Source organism: Polypterus senegalus, chromosome 13, assembly GCF_016835505.1.
Source record: "Polypterus senegalus isolate Bchr_013 chromosome 13, ASM1683550v1, whole genome shotgun sequence".
NCBI lineage: Eukaryota > Metazoa > Chordata > Cladistia > Polypteriformes > Polypteridae > Polypterus > Polypterus senegalus.
Window position 1 is genome coordinate 64,588,558 of NC_053166.1, and position 13,827 is coordinate 64,602,384.

A 13,827-nucleotide genomic window follows, 5' to 3' on the forward strand; every position below is an offset into this window, starting at 1 on the left:
TCCTCATGTTTGTGTGGCGTACTCAGGGTACTCTGATTTTCATTCCAAAGAGAAAGCCTGAGTCCACCACAGGCCAAAAAATGTACATAACCTGATGTTGGCTGTGCATGAGCTGGAGAGAATGCTCCAGCCCGTACAGTCTTTCTTGTAGGTATTTGGTTTGCTGAGGTGAACGATCGAGGGGCTCTTTGCCTTCATCCCCTTTGCATTATCAAACATAGGAAGCATAGGGAGTGTGTAATGGACTCTGGGTAATAAGAAGAGGAAAGTATTTAGGTAATGCACAGTCTATAACCTGTATGACATCATATCTGCCGAGCCTTCTCCAACCAACTCACTATATATGAAACGTCACCACCTGAAGTTGGTATTCATTTTGGGGCAAGCTTCAAAAATATGGGGACTGTCAAAGAAAGAGCTAAGAAAACCATAACACTTAAAAAATAGACAACATTTAAAAGCCTTATTTTTTGTTCATTGTGTTTTCTTTCCTGTGGGAAACCCTGCCCTTTATCTGTTTTCTCACATCTTTTTTTACAACCTTAGTGTTCTCAGCATGTTTATCCATATACTGTATATAGGGTTTGCCCTACAGTTGTAGCTTTCTGTTCTGTAATTTATTACTCATTTTCTTTAAATTTTCTTTAAGGTTTGTTGAAAATACTCCTTTACGACATTATTTTTATAGACCTTTCAGGACTTGGTTTCTCTCTTTGTACCAGCATAGTTATATCTGATAGGGCACAGTGGCATTTAAATCTCTCCCTGCTTCCAGATGGAGGATTCCTGAACTAATTATTTGAAGACCAGACTGTATTCTTTCTTTATTGTGATCTATCTAAAGCTGCCTGTATCATGGATTTATTGGGCACATAGTGATTCCACTTAAAACTGGGATTATGATATTTCCGTTGTACATTTTTTTATTAGCAGAAATATATGAAGCAGTGTTTCCCTTATTTGGGTGAGGTAGTGTGGAGATTTGGCATTGTTGCACTACCTGATGGTATGTTGCAGGACCTGGGATAAATGTGGGTGTTAAGATTTGTTAGCTCTAATAGAAGGTAGCAAATGGGATATGAAAAGACAAAAGAAATAGGTAAAAAAGTACAGTAAATATTAAACAGGTACTTCAGAGACTGGTAAAACTGAGTATTTGATTTACCTGCAGGCCTTCTGCTCTGTAACTTTCCAAAATGCAATGTGTAATTCCTTTGTATTTCCTTTGTCGACTTTTGTCTGCTTGCAAGCGGCTTTTTATAACATCTGCTGGAGTGGCTGTCCCCCAGGAAATTGACCCTACAAAAACATCATGCCCCTGATGAATATTTATGAGCTGAATTTTTAGATAAGAATAAATTGGTATCATTATCACTTTAGCCTTTCTAAAATAAATATTATCGTTATTAAAATATAACAAAGTTAAAAATACCATCAAATTCTTTATAATGTGAAAATACCATACGAAATATAATGAACATATTGTATTTAAATTGCTAAAATAGTAATGATTCTTTACTAAAACAATTACTTTACTCTCTCCTTCATTGATTGGTTAGATTTGTACAAAAAGTGTTTCAGAAGTGGAGCAAAGTAAAGAAAGCCCACTGCACATCAAGGACTAAATCATAAGTGAAACAAAAGAATAATTCCCATTATTATAATAGTAATAGATTTTTTATTATGAAATTGAGTAAATTAACTGGATTAACTAGGTTTGATAACGATTACATGGATAATGGAAACAGAGTGGGGTTTAGGTCACTGTCCACATGGAGTTTGGAGATTTTCCATGTCTAACTGTGTTTTTACAGGTTTTACTCCCACATGCCAAACAGATGCACATATTAAGTCAGTTGTTAACACTAATGTGGCACAAATGTCATTCTGTTATATTTTAATTTATTTTCACTAAGATTCACTCATCAATCTGTTTAATAACTTGCTTACACATTTTATGCTTCAGCCAGGGTTTCATTCCTGGCTCAGGGTAAGTTCTTTATTTCTATACTAATAAAAGGCAAAGCCCTCACTGACTGACTGACTGACTGACTGACTGACTGACTGACTGACTGACTCACTCACTCACTCACTCACTCATCACTAATTCTCCAACTTCCCATGCAGGTAGAAGGCTGAAATTTGGCAGGCTTATTCCTTACAGCTTACTTACAAAAGTTAAGGAGGTTTCATTTCAAAATTCTACACGTAACGGTCATAACGGCCGCCATGTTGAACTTTCTTATTTATGGTCCCATCTTCACGAAATTTGGTAGGCGGCTTCCCTGCGCTAACCAAAACTGATGTACGTACTTATTTCAGTGGTATGACGCCACTGTCAGCCGCCGTATTGAACTTTTCAACGTCACTAATTCTCCAACTTCCTGTGTAGGTAGAAGGCTGACCACATCTTCACGACATTTGGTAGGCGGCTTCCCTGCACTAACCAAAATCGATATACGTACTTATTTCGGTGGTATGACGCCACTGTCGGCCGCCATATTGAACTTTCCAACATCACTAATTCTCCAACTTCCCGTGTAGGTAGAAGGCTGAAATTTGGCGGGCTAATTCCTTACAGCTTACTTACAAAAGTTAAGCAGGTTTCATTTCAAAATTCTACACGTAACGGTCATAATGGTCAACATCGTCCGCCATGTTGAACTTTCTTATTTATGGCCCCATCTTCACGAAATTTGGTAGGTGGCTTCCCTGCGCTAACCAAAACCAATGTATGTACTTATTTCGGTGGTATGACGCCAGTGTCGGCTGCCATATTGAAGTTTCCAACGGTCTTTGTTACTTATGGGCCCATCTTCAAGAAATTTGGTATGCGGGTTCCCAACGCTAACTAAATCCTACTTACGTACATATATACGTCCATAGCCTGCAGCTCGGTCACCGTATGTGGCGGCGTTGGGTCCCCCATCCCAACGTCTCCCACGTTGTTGGCTGCCTACCTATATAAGGCCGTCTGTTTCTCAGGTCTCTACATTCCCTTCCTTGCTTCCAGAGGAGACTGGGCGGTCTCATGGCCTGGAATCCCTGCAGATTTTATTTTATTTCTCGGCCGTCTGGAGTTTTTTTTTTTTTTTTCTGTCCCCCCTGGCCATTGGACCTTACTCTTATTCTATGTTAATTAATGTTGACTTATTTTATTTTCTTACTGTGTCTCTTATTTTTCTATTCTTCATTATGTAAAGCACTTTGAGCTAAATTTTTTTTGTATGAAAATGTGCTATATAAATAAATGTTGTTGTTGTTGTTGCTTCGCCACGAGATTCGCATCTCCCTGCTGATAACTACAGCCTTTTTATTTAATCCACATCTTCTCCGCTGTTTTATTCTTCGTCTATTACGATTATAGTTATTGTGTAGGTATTTTAGACTTCCTTTACATTGTTCAGGTACCCATTTCCTTTATTGTTCCAACCGTACCCCTATTAACATGTCTATCGAGGTGATCACCATCGATCAAAGAACTGTCACTTACCGAGTAGTTTCCATGCCCGGAGATGGCACCTGCCTCTTTCATTCTGTTTGTTACATATTGCACGGCCATATCAGGCTCACTCTTGATATCCGGAGGAACATTGTGTCTTATGTATTGAATGACTGGGACAGGTTCAAGGTGTGGACTGATGACGGTACAGGAGATAATTATACTACACAGGAGCAATATAAGAGTGAAATGCTTAAGCCATTCACCTATGGTTCTGCATATGAGTTGATGGCTGCCGCTGAATTGTTCGGTTGTTGCTTTCAAGTGTACCGAAATAGCCAAATATTTTACACCTTTGGACAACCGCCAATGCCTCTTAAACATCTTAGATTAACAGGTGACGATTTCAGTAGTGGACACTTTGATGTTTATGAATATTTAAACTCTCAAAAGCTGGATGTGAAGTTATTGATGAAACCGGTTGTATGCTTACAACGCTTGACAGATGCCGAATGTCACTTCAACACAAGTCCTGCAAATACTGTCGTAATTAAACAAACCATGAAACTCAAACCGATTATGACAGCAGCAATCCAAGCTGTGAGATTTGAAACAAGATTACTTTTCACATGGCCAACTGTACGTTGCATGCTCAAGAGTATGCTCAGCGCACAGCTTAGTTATATTACAACCGGAGGGCAGAAATGACAATGTGGTATACAAAGACATCCTTAACAAATAATTGTTGGTATATTTTCCCTCAGTGTAAAAAGGTTTAATTTTCTTCTTAATAAAAATTTTAAGGCAGTACTTCACCGCTGCGAAGTGTGGGTATTTTGCTAGTATTGAATAATTACATACATTTTCAAATATTATTTTGAATATATTGTTAAATATGTTTTTGTCTTATTGTGTTTGTAGTTTATTTGGTTAACATGTTGTTTATTAATTATTTAAAAATTCTGTATTATTTTAAGAATATATGCATTAGCTTTCTGTGTTATCTGCCATGCCTCTTGTATGCGGAGCCTAAGGAAATGGGATTATCTGAAAATACGGCTGGTGGCATTGCATCTTTATTTTTGAATCCTATTTCGATTTTGTGCTTCTGTTCTGCCAGTGTCAGTGTCAAAGCAGAAGTAAACAAGGCAAAAATGATACTATTTAATTGTCAGAAAAAGGACAGTCACAGTGTAGGTAAAAAACTAAAACATCCATGCTATAAAAAGAACGGTCATAAAAAGATCAGGAGATGAATTGTAATTGAAGACATAACTAGAGTCGAAACGAGAGAGAGCCTAGAATTATATGCCAAAACCAGAACACAAACCGAATTTAAAGTTGTAAAAGGATTTACAAAGTATTCTTGAAGGATACTTCTCTCAAAAAACACACACATGCTCATAATTTCACTGTTTATAATCTCAGATGCATCAGTAATTTCAGCTATTTAAAGTATCATGGTGATGACATCACAATGCTCAGTTTCTACAACCACATGCCTAGAGACTGAGCGGTGCATCCTAGCGACCATTGCAGAAAATGGTAACGCCCACATAAAAAACAAAATGGTGCTGCAGAAAAATGAAAAAATAATGAAACTGAGCAAAATTAACAATATTTCCTGCAAAATTCCAGACCCTTAAAATAAAAATAATTATGCCTAAAATCCATGATGGACAATTTTAATAGTAAAGTCATTGGGAACATTTTATTTAAAGCAGAATTTTTTTGTATTTGCCTGCCTCATAACAACTTCATATTTGAATTCTCTGGTTCTTGAAAGTGGCATTCACTATAAGATATTCTCTATTTGTTTCTGATTTGGGTTTGTTTGCTGCCTTTTTAGGAAAACCTGTTTTTGCCCTTTTTCGTTCTTTGTTTTTTTGTAAATAAATTTGGAAATGAAAAGAATTTTTTTGTCCTTGAAAGTTGACATTCACATTTTTCCTCTCCTTTACCTAGACAGTTTGAACTTTAGTTAAATAAAAATGCTTAGATCTTTTGGGCTTGTGAAGGCTACAACCCTGCCATTTGACTTTGGGGCTAAGCTACCTGGAATGAAGACAATTCTGTTGTGCCCAGATATGAAGTAAGAGCAGATCTGTCTTTTGTATCATTTTTTTTTTAGTCCTGTTACCATTTTTGTGTTTTGTTGTAGCTGAAGTTACAATACCCCAGTTCACAGACACATCACGGTTAAACTAAGACTAAGACACAAGGACTTGACTAAGGCACAAGGCTTGAACCAGTAATGAATGGGGAGCCAGTCGATCACAGGGTACAATCACACACACCTCTGATCTAATTTATTGCAGGTAAAGTTAGAATCATCAATTAAATTAACACGTATTTCTTTGGGATCTGAAAGGAAATTAGAGTATCCGGAGAGAACACCCTCATAGTTACAGAAAGCAAACACCATACAAAACTTCAGAGGTGACAAGCAGTCACATTTAATTGTACAAAACATAGTGGATCTGTTGACCTGGTAATTTTTACATGCTGTGTATGTGTACATACTAAGGATATTTATTAAGTTTGGATGCACTACATAAGCTCCAATATGTTGTATGTGTCTGATTTTCAAAATTTTAGAAAAAAAATAAAAGGCCTACAATTCATCAACACCATATTATCACAGGTTGCTTGTAGTATTCCAATCAACAGGCAGCTAAATCCAAAATTAATCAAAATGTGGGATGTTGCACGCTATTAAGTCAGGTGGTCCATTTTATAACAGTCACAAAGACATTAGCAGTGTTTCATGTTAAGTGTTTTAAACTAAAGAGACAGCACTCTACTGCGTCAACCATCCTTTGATAGGTAATGTTTTTTTCATTTAATGTGAACTGTTTCTTTGGCTCCTAATTAACTTCACTTATATACAATATTTTTACTTTCAGAGTAATTTTACAATATACTAAAAAGCAGATAAGATATTTATTATGTATTTTAACATGGCATAAATCAAACTGTCAGGTGAAAATACATAAAGAGTTCTTACCCGCTAAACCCCCAGCAAGCCAAATTGTAATACAGTTAGGTGCTACATCTCCTTCTGGAGTAAGCCACCCACAAAGGAATGTGTAAGGAACAAAATAAGCTGTATATCCTGGGATATCCCTGAGAACCATGGCCCCAGCTCCACGGTAAAGACCACTGATCCCCTCATTCTGAACAATAGTGCTGATACAGTGAACAGGCCCTCTGTAGTATGAAGGTTCATGGAGACTGACTGTACGCAAGGAAACATTGCCTGCCAGGTTGAAATTTTCTGAAGAAAAAAAAGTAAAACATTGGTTATCATTTTTGTTTAATTAATTTTTGTAGAGGCTATATAACAAGAAATCAACAAACAAGAGTAACTGATCGATACAGCCTTAACAACGCACAAACTGAAAAAAAACATTTCTTTATACATTCTGTCTGCCATGCCTGCCACATATTATCATGCTGTATTCAAAGTCCCTGCGTTCTAGTAAGTAACCAATACTATAATAATGTACATTTGACTTTTATTCTTACATCAAGTAAACATACAATAGTTGTAAAATTTTGTCTAAAAATTCCCATTCAGGTTGTATATTATAAACAAAGGGCACTCTTCCAGAAAGGTGCAGCCTCAGAGAGTTATAATTTATTTGCAATGGTAATATATCATATTTTATATGCCTTCAAGAAATATTAGCAAAATAGGATTGGTCATGCATCACTTTTAAAACAGCTGTCACTTTGTTCACCCTAAAAATAATGTACAAAATCAGAATCCCCCTTGATAGATCTACAAAACACAATTTCCTACAGCAAGATTGATGACAACTGTCAGTGTCATATTGTCTTTTATTTGAAATCAGCCAGCAGTAAAGCAGCCTGGGAGCTATAAAGGTATGGAATTGGTTATTGCCTGCATGTCAAAATAAGTATTTTACCCAATACGAAAAGACTTGTTTTAGTCAGAGAACTTGGTGATTGTCTGATGAAATAGAAATAAGGAATTTAAGTAATTTTACAAGTTGTCAGTTCTAACTTTGGAAAGTATCATTTTTGTCTAAATGATTCATGATTTGCCTGACAGGTACAGTAAGAGAGTTCGGAGATAATTTTGATTCAGTAGGTGCATGCTTGCACTGCAAAAAGTACACTTAAGATGAGGAGCGGCTATTTTGCCCTGAGATTTGTGGAACCAAAAGAAAATCAGCAGTATTTTAGAGCAAATAGACGAGGTGCAGGACCCTAAATGTTTTGGCTGTAATCCAGCAATTAAGGTGAATGAATCAAAGCTATCTTTAGACAGCTGCCATGAAAATTTATAGAAATAAATATCACTTAAAGAACAGCAGCGAGGGCCTTTTTTCCAAAGAAGTATTAAAATATGTATTTGGGGCAAAACTACTGACATATGCAGGAATATATTCTGATTAGGGTATCCAGGTGCCTTGCATTTCTCTGGAAAGTCTTGTGCGTTAGCTCCAAGTACAATACCCTGACTCTACAAATCTGCTAAATACATTACATGTGACTAATATCTCAGTGCAGTAATTCATGCAAACATGATGTGTGAATTGTTGTATACAGTACTTTTCTAGGTACTGTGGTGAACTGTGGTTATTTACCAATCACACCAGTTCTTTACTTAAAACATATCCAGGAATTGTGACACTCATATGCTAGGAGCAGTTCTAGTCCTATACCAGCAACCCTACCACCTGCACTTCAGAATAAAACTACCTGAAGCTAAGCGTGTGTGGGCTCAGTCAGTGCTCACATGGGAGAACATCTAGAAAAAGCTTAGGTTGCTGCTGGAAGACGTTTCACTAAGGCCATCAGGAGGACACTTACACTGTGGTCTATGTGTAGATTTCAATGACCCAGTGCAGTGGTGGGGACACCATGCTACAAATATTGGTGCCATTCTTTGGGCAAGACATAAAACCGAGGTCCTGACTCTCTGTGGTGGTTAAAAGATCAAGAACAGGGTGTTTACTGTTGTCCTGGATAAATTTTGCCCATCCTGGCCTACCTCTCTCATCCCTTTACCACCTAAACGTTAATGTGTGGTGAGTGTACTGGCACAAGTATAGCAGAAGTCACATCATCCAGGTAGATGCAACACATTGGTGGTAGTTAAACTGGTCCCTCACTGTCTTTGTAAAGAGCTTTAAGTGGGTTAGAAAAGTGCTTACAGTGTAATTAATTATTATTTATTATTATTATTATTATGTCAATACCTGGGGCCTCATGTATAACGCCGTGCGTAGAATTCGCACTATAACATGGTGTAAGCACAAAAGCTGAAATGTGCTTACGCACAGAAAAATCCAGATCGTCACACAATCAGCTCTGTAATAGACGTTAAGCCATCTATAAGCTTAGAGCGCTGATTCTTCAAAACGTTTAATTGAAATTGAAATATTGAAATATCTTCGTAGTACATGTTTAATTATTCTGTCCTTCACGACAGTCCCAGTGAAGAATATAGATTATTTAAATGAAGTTAAAGTTTTATCTGTATAATATAATAAGCATATTTTGCTGCATTTCATCTTAAAAATGATATCGTCATCATATGTAAATACGCGCTTTATAAAGTGGCTCAAGTTTTGTAATATTATAACTGTAGTCAAGTTTACAGTGGGGTGATTGTACTTATAAGTACAAACAGTTCTACAAGGAGCAATTGATTAAGTGCGTTTAAAGTTCTTGGGATGAAACTGTTTCTGAACCACGAGGTCCGTATAGGAAAGGCTTTGAAACATTTTGCCGTGGCTGAGGTAGCGTGTGCTTGAATCTGAATACCGATAATTCTCTTTCCGATCAGCTGCTGCTGTGATTCACACTCAGATACAGTGATATAAATACTCTGAGTGGTGCAGTGAGAGTAATATGGAAAAAGATGATCCGCTGTGGCAACTCCTAACGGGAGCAGCTGAAAGAAGAAGAAGAAGGTGCAGTGAGAGTAACAATGCTAAAGCAGTTATGGTATTTGGAATACTATGGCTATTCTCTGGACCATTATATTGTTACAAGTTAATTACAATCTGATGAATTACACTAATAAACAATATGCGGTTAGTTTCATTGTATTTATAAAGCCGCGTCAGGAAAATAAAGTGTAACCACACAGGGACAGTAGCACGGCTTTGACGCTGGGTGCCGCCAGTCTGCAAAACCGAGCGGAGAACTTGCGTACGACAAGGTATGAGGTAGCGTAGAGATGTGCATGGCTTTACGCCAAGTGTAGGTTTTATACATCACGATTTGAATGTGGAAAAGTTCTTGCGCAACATTTCTGTGCGTATGCACCGTTAATAAATGAGGCCCCTGGTTTTATTCTTCTACTTCCATTTGCTTTTTTGATTTTGGTTTAGTTTTGTGATTTCTGCTCATTTTGTTTTAAAATTTCGGATTTTTGAATTTTGCTCTTGGTGTTAGGATCCCACAGTCCAAAGACATGCAGGTTAGGTACACTGGCGATTCTAAATTGTCCCTAATGTATGCTTGGTGTGTGGGTGATTGTGTGTGTGCCCTGCGGTGCGTTGCGCCCTGCCCGGGGTTTGTTTCATGCTGTGCACCCAGTGTTGGCTGGGATTGGCACCAGCAGACCCCAGTGACCCTGTAATTAGGATATAACGGATTGGATGATGGATGGATGGATGGATTTTGTTTTTTGGATTCATCACTTTGACTTGGGTATTGTACTTTTAGTATTTTATTTTTACATTTTTTTTAATTGTTTTATAATTATTCTTCTTGTTTATGTTTTTTTTTCTTTTGGATTTATTATTTTTCTGATTTACAGTTTTAGATTTGCTTTTGTTTTTTTCTCTATTTAATGTAATCGATTAAATTAAATAAATAAAAGTTATGTATGTAGGTAGAGTTTTTGTGACACTGTTCTTCTCTTCATGTTGTTATTCACAACATTGCCCTGCATTTATTAATGTTATTTATGGCCTGCCAGGCGGTAAGTTAGTCTACATTTGGGCAACATACATAGTGACGTGGCACATCACTCTTTCTAAGACGTACACAATTTTTCCTTACACAAATCAATAGATGAGTGGGGATTTTGAATTCTATTTATATATGAGAAGGATGGGGGCCTCTGGAAGTTTATTATTTTACAATTTACTATTTTATCTGATGCACACTGAAGTGCTTTCTTTGAATATTTATCAAATGAGAAGCCTTTGATGTTGTTTGTCCTTAGCTACAATACACAATTATGGCATTTTTCTCTACTCTCTGTAAATAAGCACCATCTTTAGCTATTTATTCAATAGTCAGTACACTGCCTAGATGATATCACTGAGTAAATATGTAGTCCCACAGATTCTTCCTAAACAGGATGCTTTGTTTGAGAATGTGGGTTGAACATCTGAGTAAGTCTGCCACACTGAATAAGAAACAGCCAACAACAGTTTATCATGCAGAGTCACATATGATTCAAAGTAACAAAAACTGCTACCGGTTACGATGGACTGTGTTTGCATCTGCAGTCGTATCTTTACCAAATCCACAGGGGCACCGATTCCAACAGAGAGGAGGCCTGCAGTCATGCTGGATAGCACCAGAGTTAGCAGATCAGATTCATGTCTTTCAGTCCCATAGCGCAACTGAGTTAACAGTCGCTGTGTATTGCTGAAGACACCAAACACTACAGAGTTGTAGAGGGTAATGCTGGCTAAAGGGAAAGAAAGGCCTTTGAAAAATCCTGTCACCTAGCAACAAGACAACAACAAAAAAAAAATGTTTGAAAGCAAGAAGTGACCTGCAAACAGTGTCATATAACAGTTGTAAAGTAAAAAAATGAGCACTTCCAAATCAATAGAATAGTTTAATTGGTTTGTTCAAAGTAAAATCCTTTATATAAGTACATATTACTGGTAAGAAGTGTGTCTGTTCTACTAGAATTTTTAAAAATATATTAACTAAAACCATCAGAAAAATAAACGTCAGGATTCAGCCACATCACCTATTATAGACAGCCATCATATTAAAAATGCAACACTGTCATTTAATTCAGAGCTGTAGGGGCAGTAGCCATCCCTGAAGGGGGTGCCATTTTATCACAATGACCACACACATATACATACAAACCCACATGGAGCCACTATAAAAGTGGAAATTATATATAACATGTATGTCTTTGAGATGTGGAAGGTGTCGTGTGGGGGATTCATGAAAACCACAATCCCACAGAAAAATTGTTTGGCATGAATGAAGTTGAAGTTTATTGAAATTAATTGAAAGGAGATATCTGCTTTTAAGGGTCATTTTAATTACAATATAGGCATATGAGTATAAACTAAATCCTATTCCACCAAAATAATTAATAGGATTTTAAGCATACCTCTTGAGCAAAGCTACATCTAAACATTTTAAACGATTCAATTCAACATAAAGAGCCTTTAAAAGGAAACAGTATCAAATTCTATTATCTGCAATTAAGGACATTAATAAAATGCACACCTTAACAAGCAGTCTTTACTTAATATAGCATGCTAGATTTCAGTCATAGTTAATGCAAGGTGTGTCTTTTCAAACTTGAAAAATAAAAGTGTTTGTGGTTTTACAGTATAATAGATCATATGCTTTAAGTCTAATAAATGCCTGGCAAGCATAAGAATGTGAAAAAATTCAAAACCGTTCTCATGTCAACATATAGTGTTGAATTACATGCTTTATAAGGTCTCATTATACAATACACTTTGTCAAGATTATGACCTAGTTTCTCAAACACCTTACACAGAAGAGAATAGGCTTATACCTGTGAGAAGAGCGTGCAAGACTCTCACTGGCATTCTCGGTTAGGGTTGTGCACATGGTCATACGTGACTGTTGGTGTGTCTTCTCAATTGCTCAGGATGAAGATAAAAACTTTTACTTGTTTTAATATATATGGTTCTTATTGTTCTTATCCCAGGGGCACTGAGCACAAGGCAGGAATCAGCCCTAAACAGGTTCGCCATGGCATTGCAATGCCAACTCAAACACACATTACACTTATACTTCAACCAACCTACTCTGCAAATCATTAGGACGTGGGAGGACAAACCCAGACACAACAAGAGCATAGGTTTTGAACCCAAGATGCTGAACGCATGAGGCAGCAACAATAACCATGGCATCCCACTATTATGAAAACATGTGTTAATATATTGGACAGTTTACTTGATTTGCACATATTGAAGACATTTCAAATCATAATAACCTGAAACAGACAAAATTATATTTTTATCTAAAGCATTTTAGCAGGAAATGCTTGTAGAAAGAAAAGATTGCCACTATTTAGTCTCCGAGATATTTAACATCAACATTTAATTATCCATCCATCCATCCATTATCCAACCCGCTATATCCTAACTACAGGGTCAAGGGGGTCTGCTGGAGCCAATCCCAGCCAACACAGGGCTCAAGGCATGAAAAAAAACCCCGGGCAGGGCGCTAGCCAACCACATGGCACACACACACCAAGCACACACTAGGGACAATTTATAATCGCCAATGCACCTAACCTGCATGTCTTTGGACTGTGGGTGGAAACCGGAGTACCCGGAGGAAACCCACGCAAACACGGGGAGAACAACATTTAATTATTTAGAATTTAAAACTTTCAACAAAAAGCCAACACAATACAACTGGCCAGAGTCCTTCTGTAATTCATTTATGTCTCATTAAGGCGTACATACATTTTCCTTTCTGTAGACTGTGAGAATACACTGAAGAGTGTTTTTGTACTCCTGTCCAGCTTGCAAACGAGTCTGAAAGAAAGTTAATGTAGAATATCATTTAGTCAAACAATAAAAGAGTTAAAATAAATCAGTATTTTAAGAACATAAAACAAAATGTTAAGGTATATAAACATGGCAAATAAATGATTTACCTACTGAATAACTGAAAAATGCTGATAAATAGAAAAAAGAAAAAATGCTAAATTTTATTTTAGAACACCAGTTTTAACAGTTGGTTAGATTTCAGTTCATTAGAAAGCAAATAAATGTAGGACTTCTTCTAAAACCTTTAAAAACAAACTTATCAGGCAGTAGTCATTTTACCGTATATAAACTATGGGCTGTGAAAAGCACAGTTAACTCAAGGGGGTTTAATTTACATCAATAAATCCTTGAGGGTTCATACGGAGCTATCTTTTTTAACCCAATTCAAATGATTAACATTTTGCTGTTTTCATGTTTTTAACATGCCACAATGGGCACAAAGTTATTTCTTGCTTTTTCTTTGTCTACAAACAGTCAGCGTCAAATAGATGAGTAAAGGTTTTGTCAATGAGTAGCCTTCACTCAGTTAACCGGCACCTAGCACTGTCCAGTTAGTCAGCCCAATCACTTTGAGCTTCTAAGCAAGAGGAATACTTGAGCACA

At 36.9% G+C, this 13,827-nt stretch overlaps 1 protein-coding gene across 1 annotated transcript in view; it reads right to left on the minus strand.

Annotated features, from left to right (window-relative positions):
* The window catches only part of slc25a48 (solute carrier family 25 member 48), a 39,236-nt gene that overhangs the window by 1,956 nt on the left and 23,453 nt on the right, over positions 1–13,827 (minus strand). The window contains exons 3-6 of the mRNA XM_039775910.1: positions 13,138–13,209; positions 10,914–11,166; positions 6,450–6,719; positions 1,166–1,299 (exon numbers count right to left, since the gene is read on the minus strand). Of these exons, the coding sequence (XP_039631844.1) occupies positions 1,166–1,299; positions 6,450–6,719; positions 10,914–11,166; positions 13,138–13,209 (729 nt within the window). The remainder of the gene's footprint in view (positions 1–1,165; positions 1,300–6,449; positions 6,720–10,913; positions 11,167–13,137; positions 13,210–13,827) is intronic.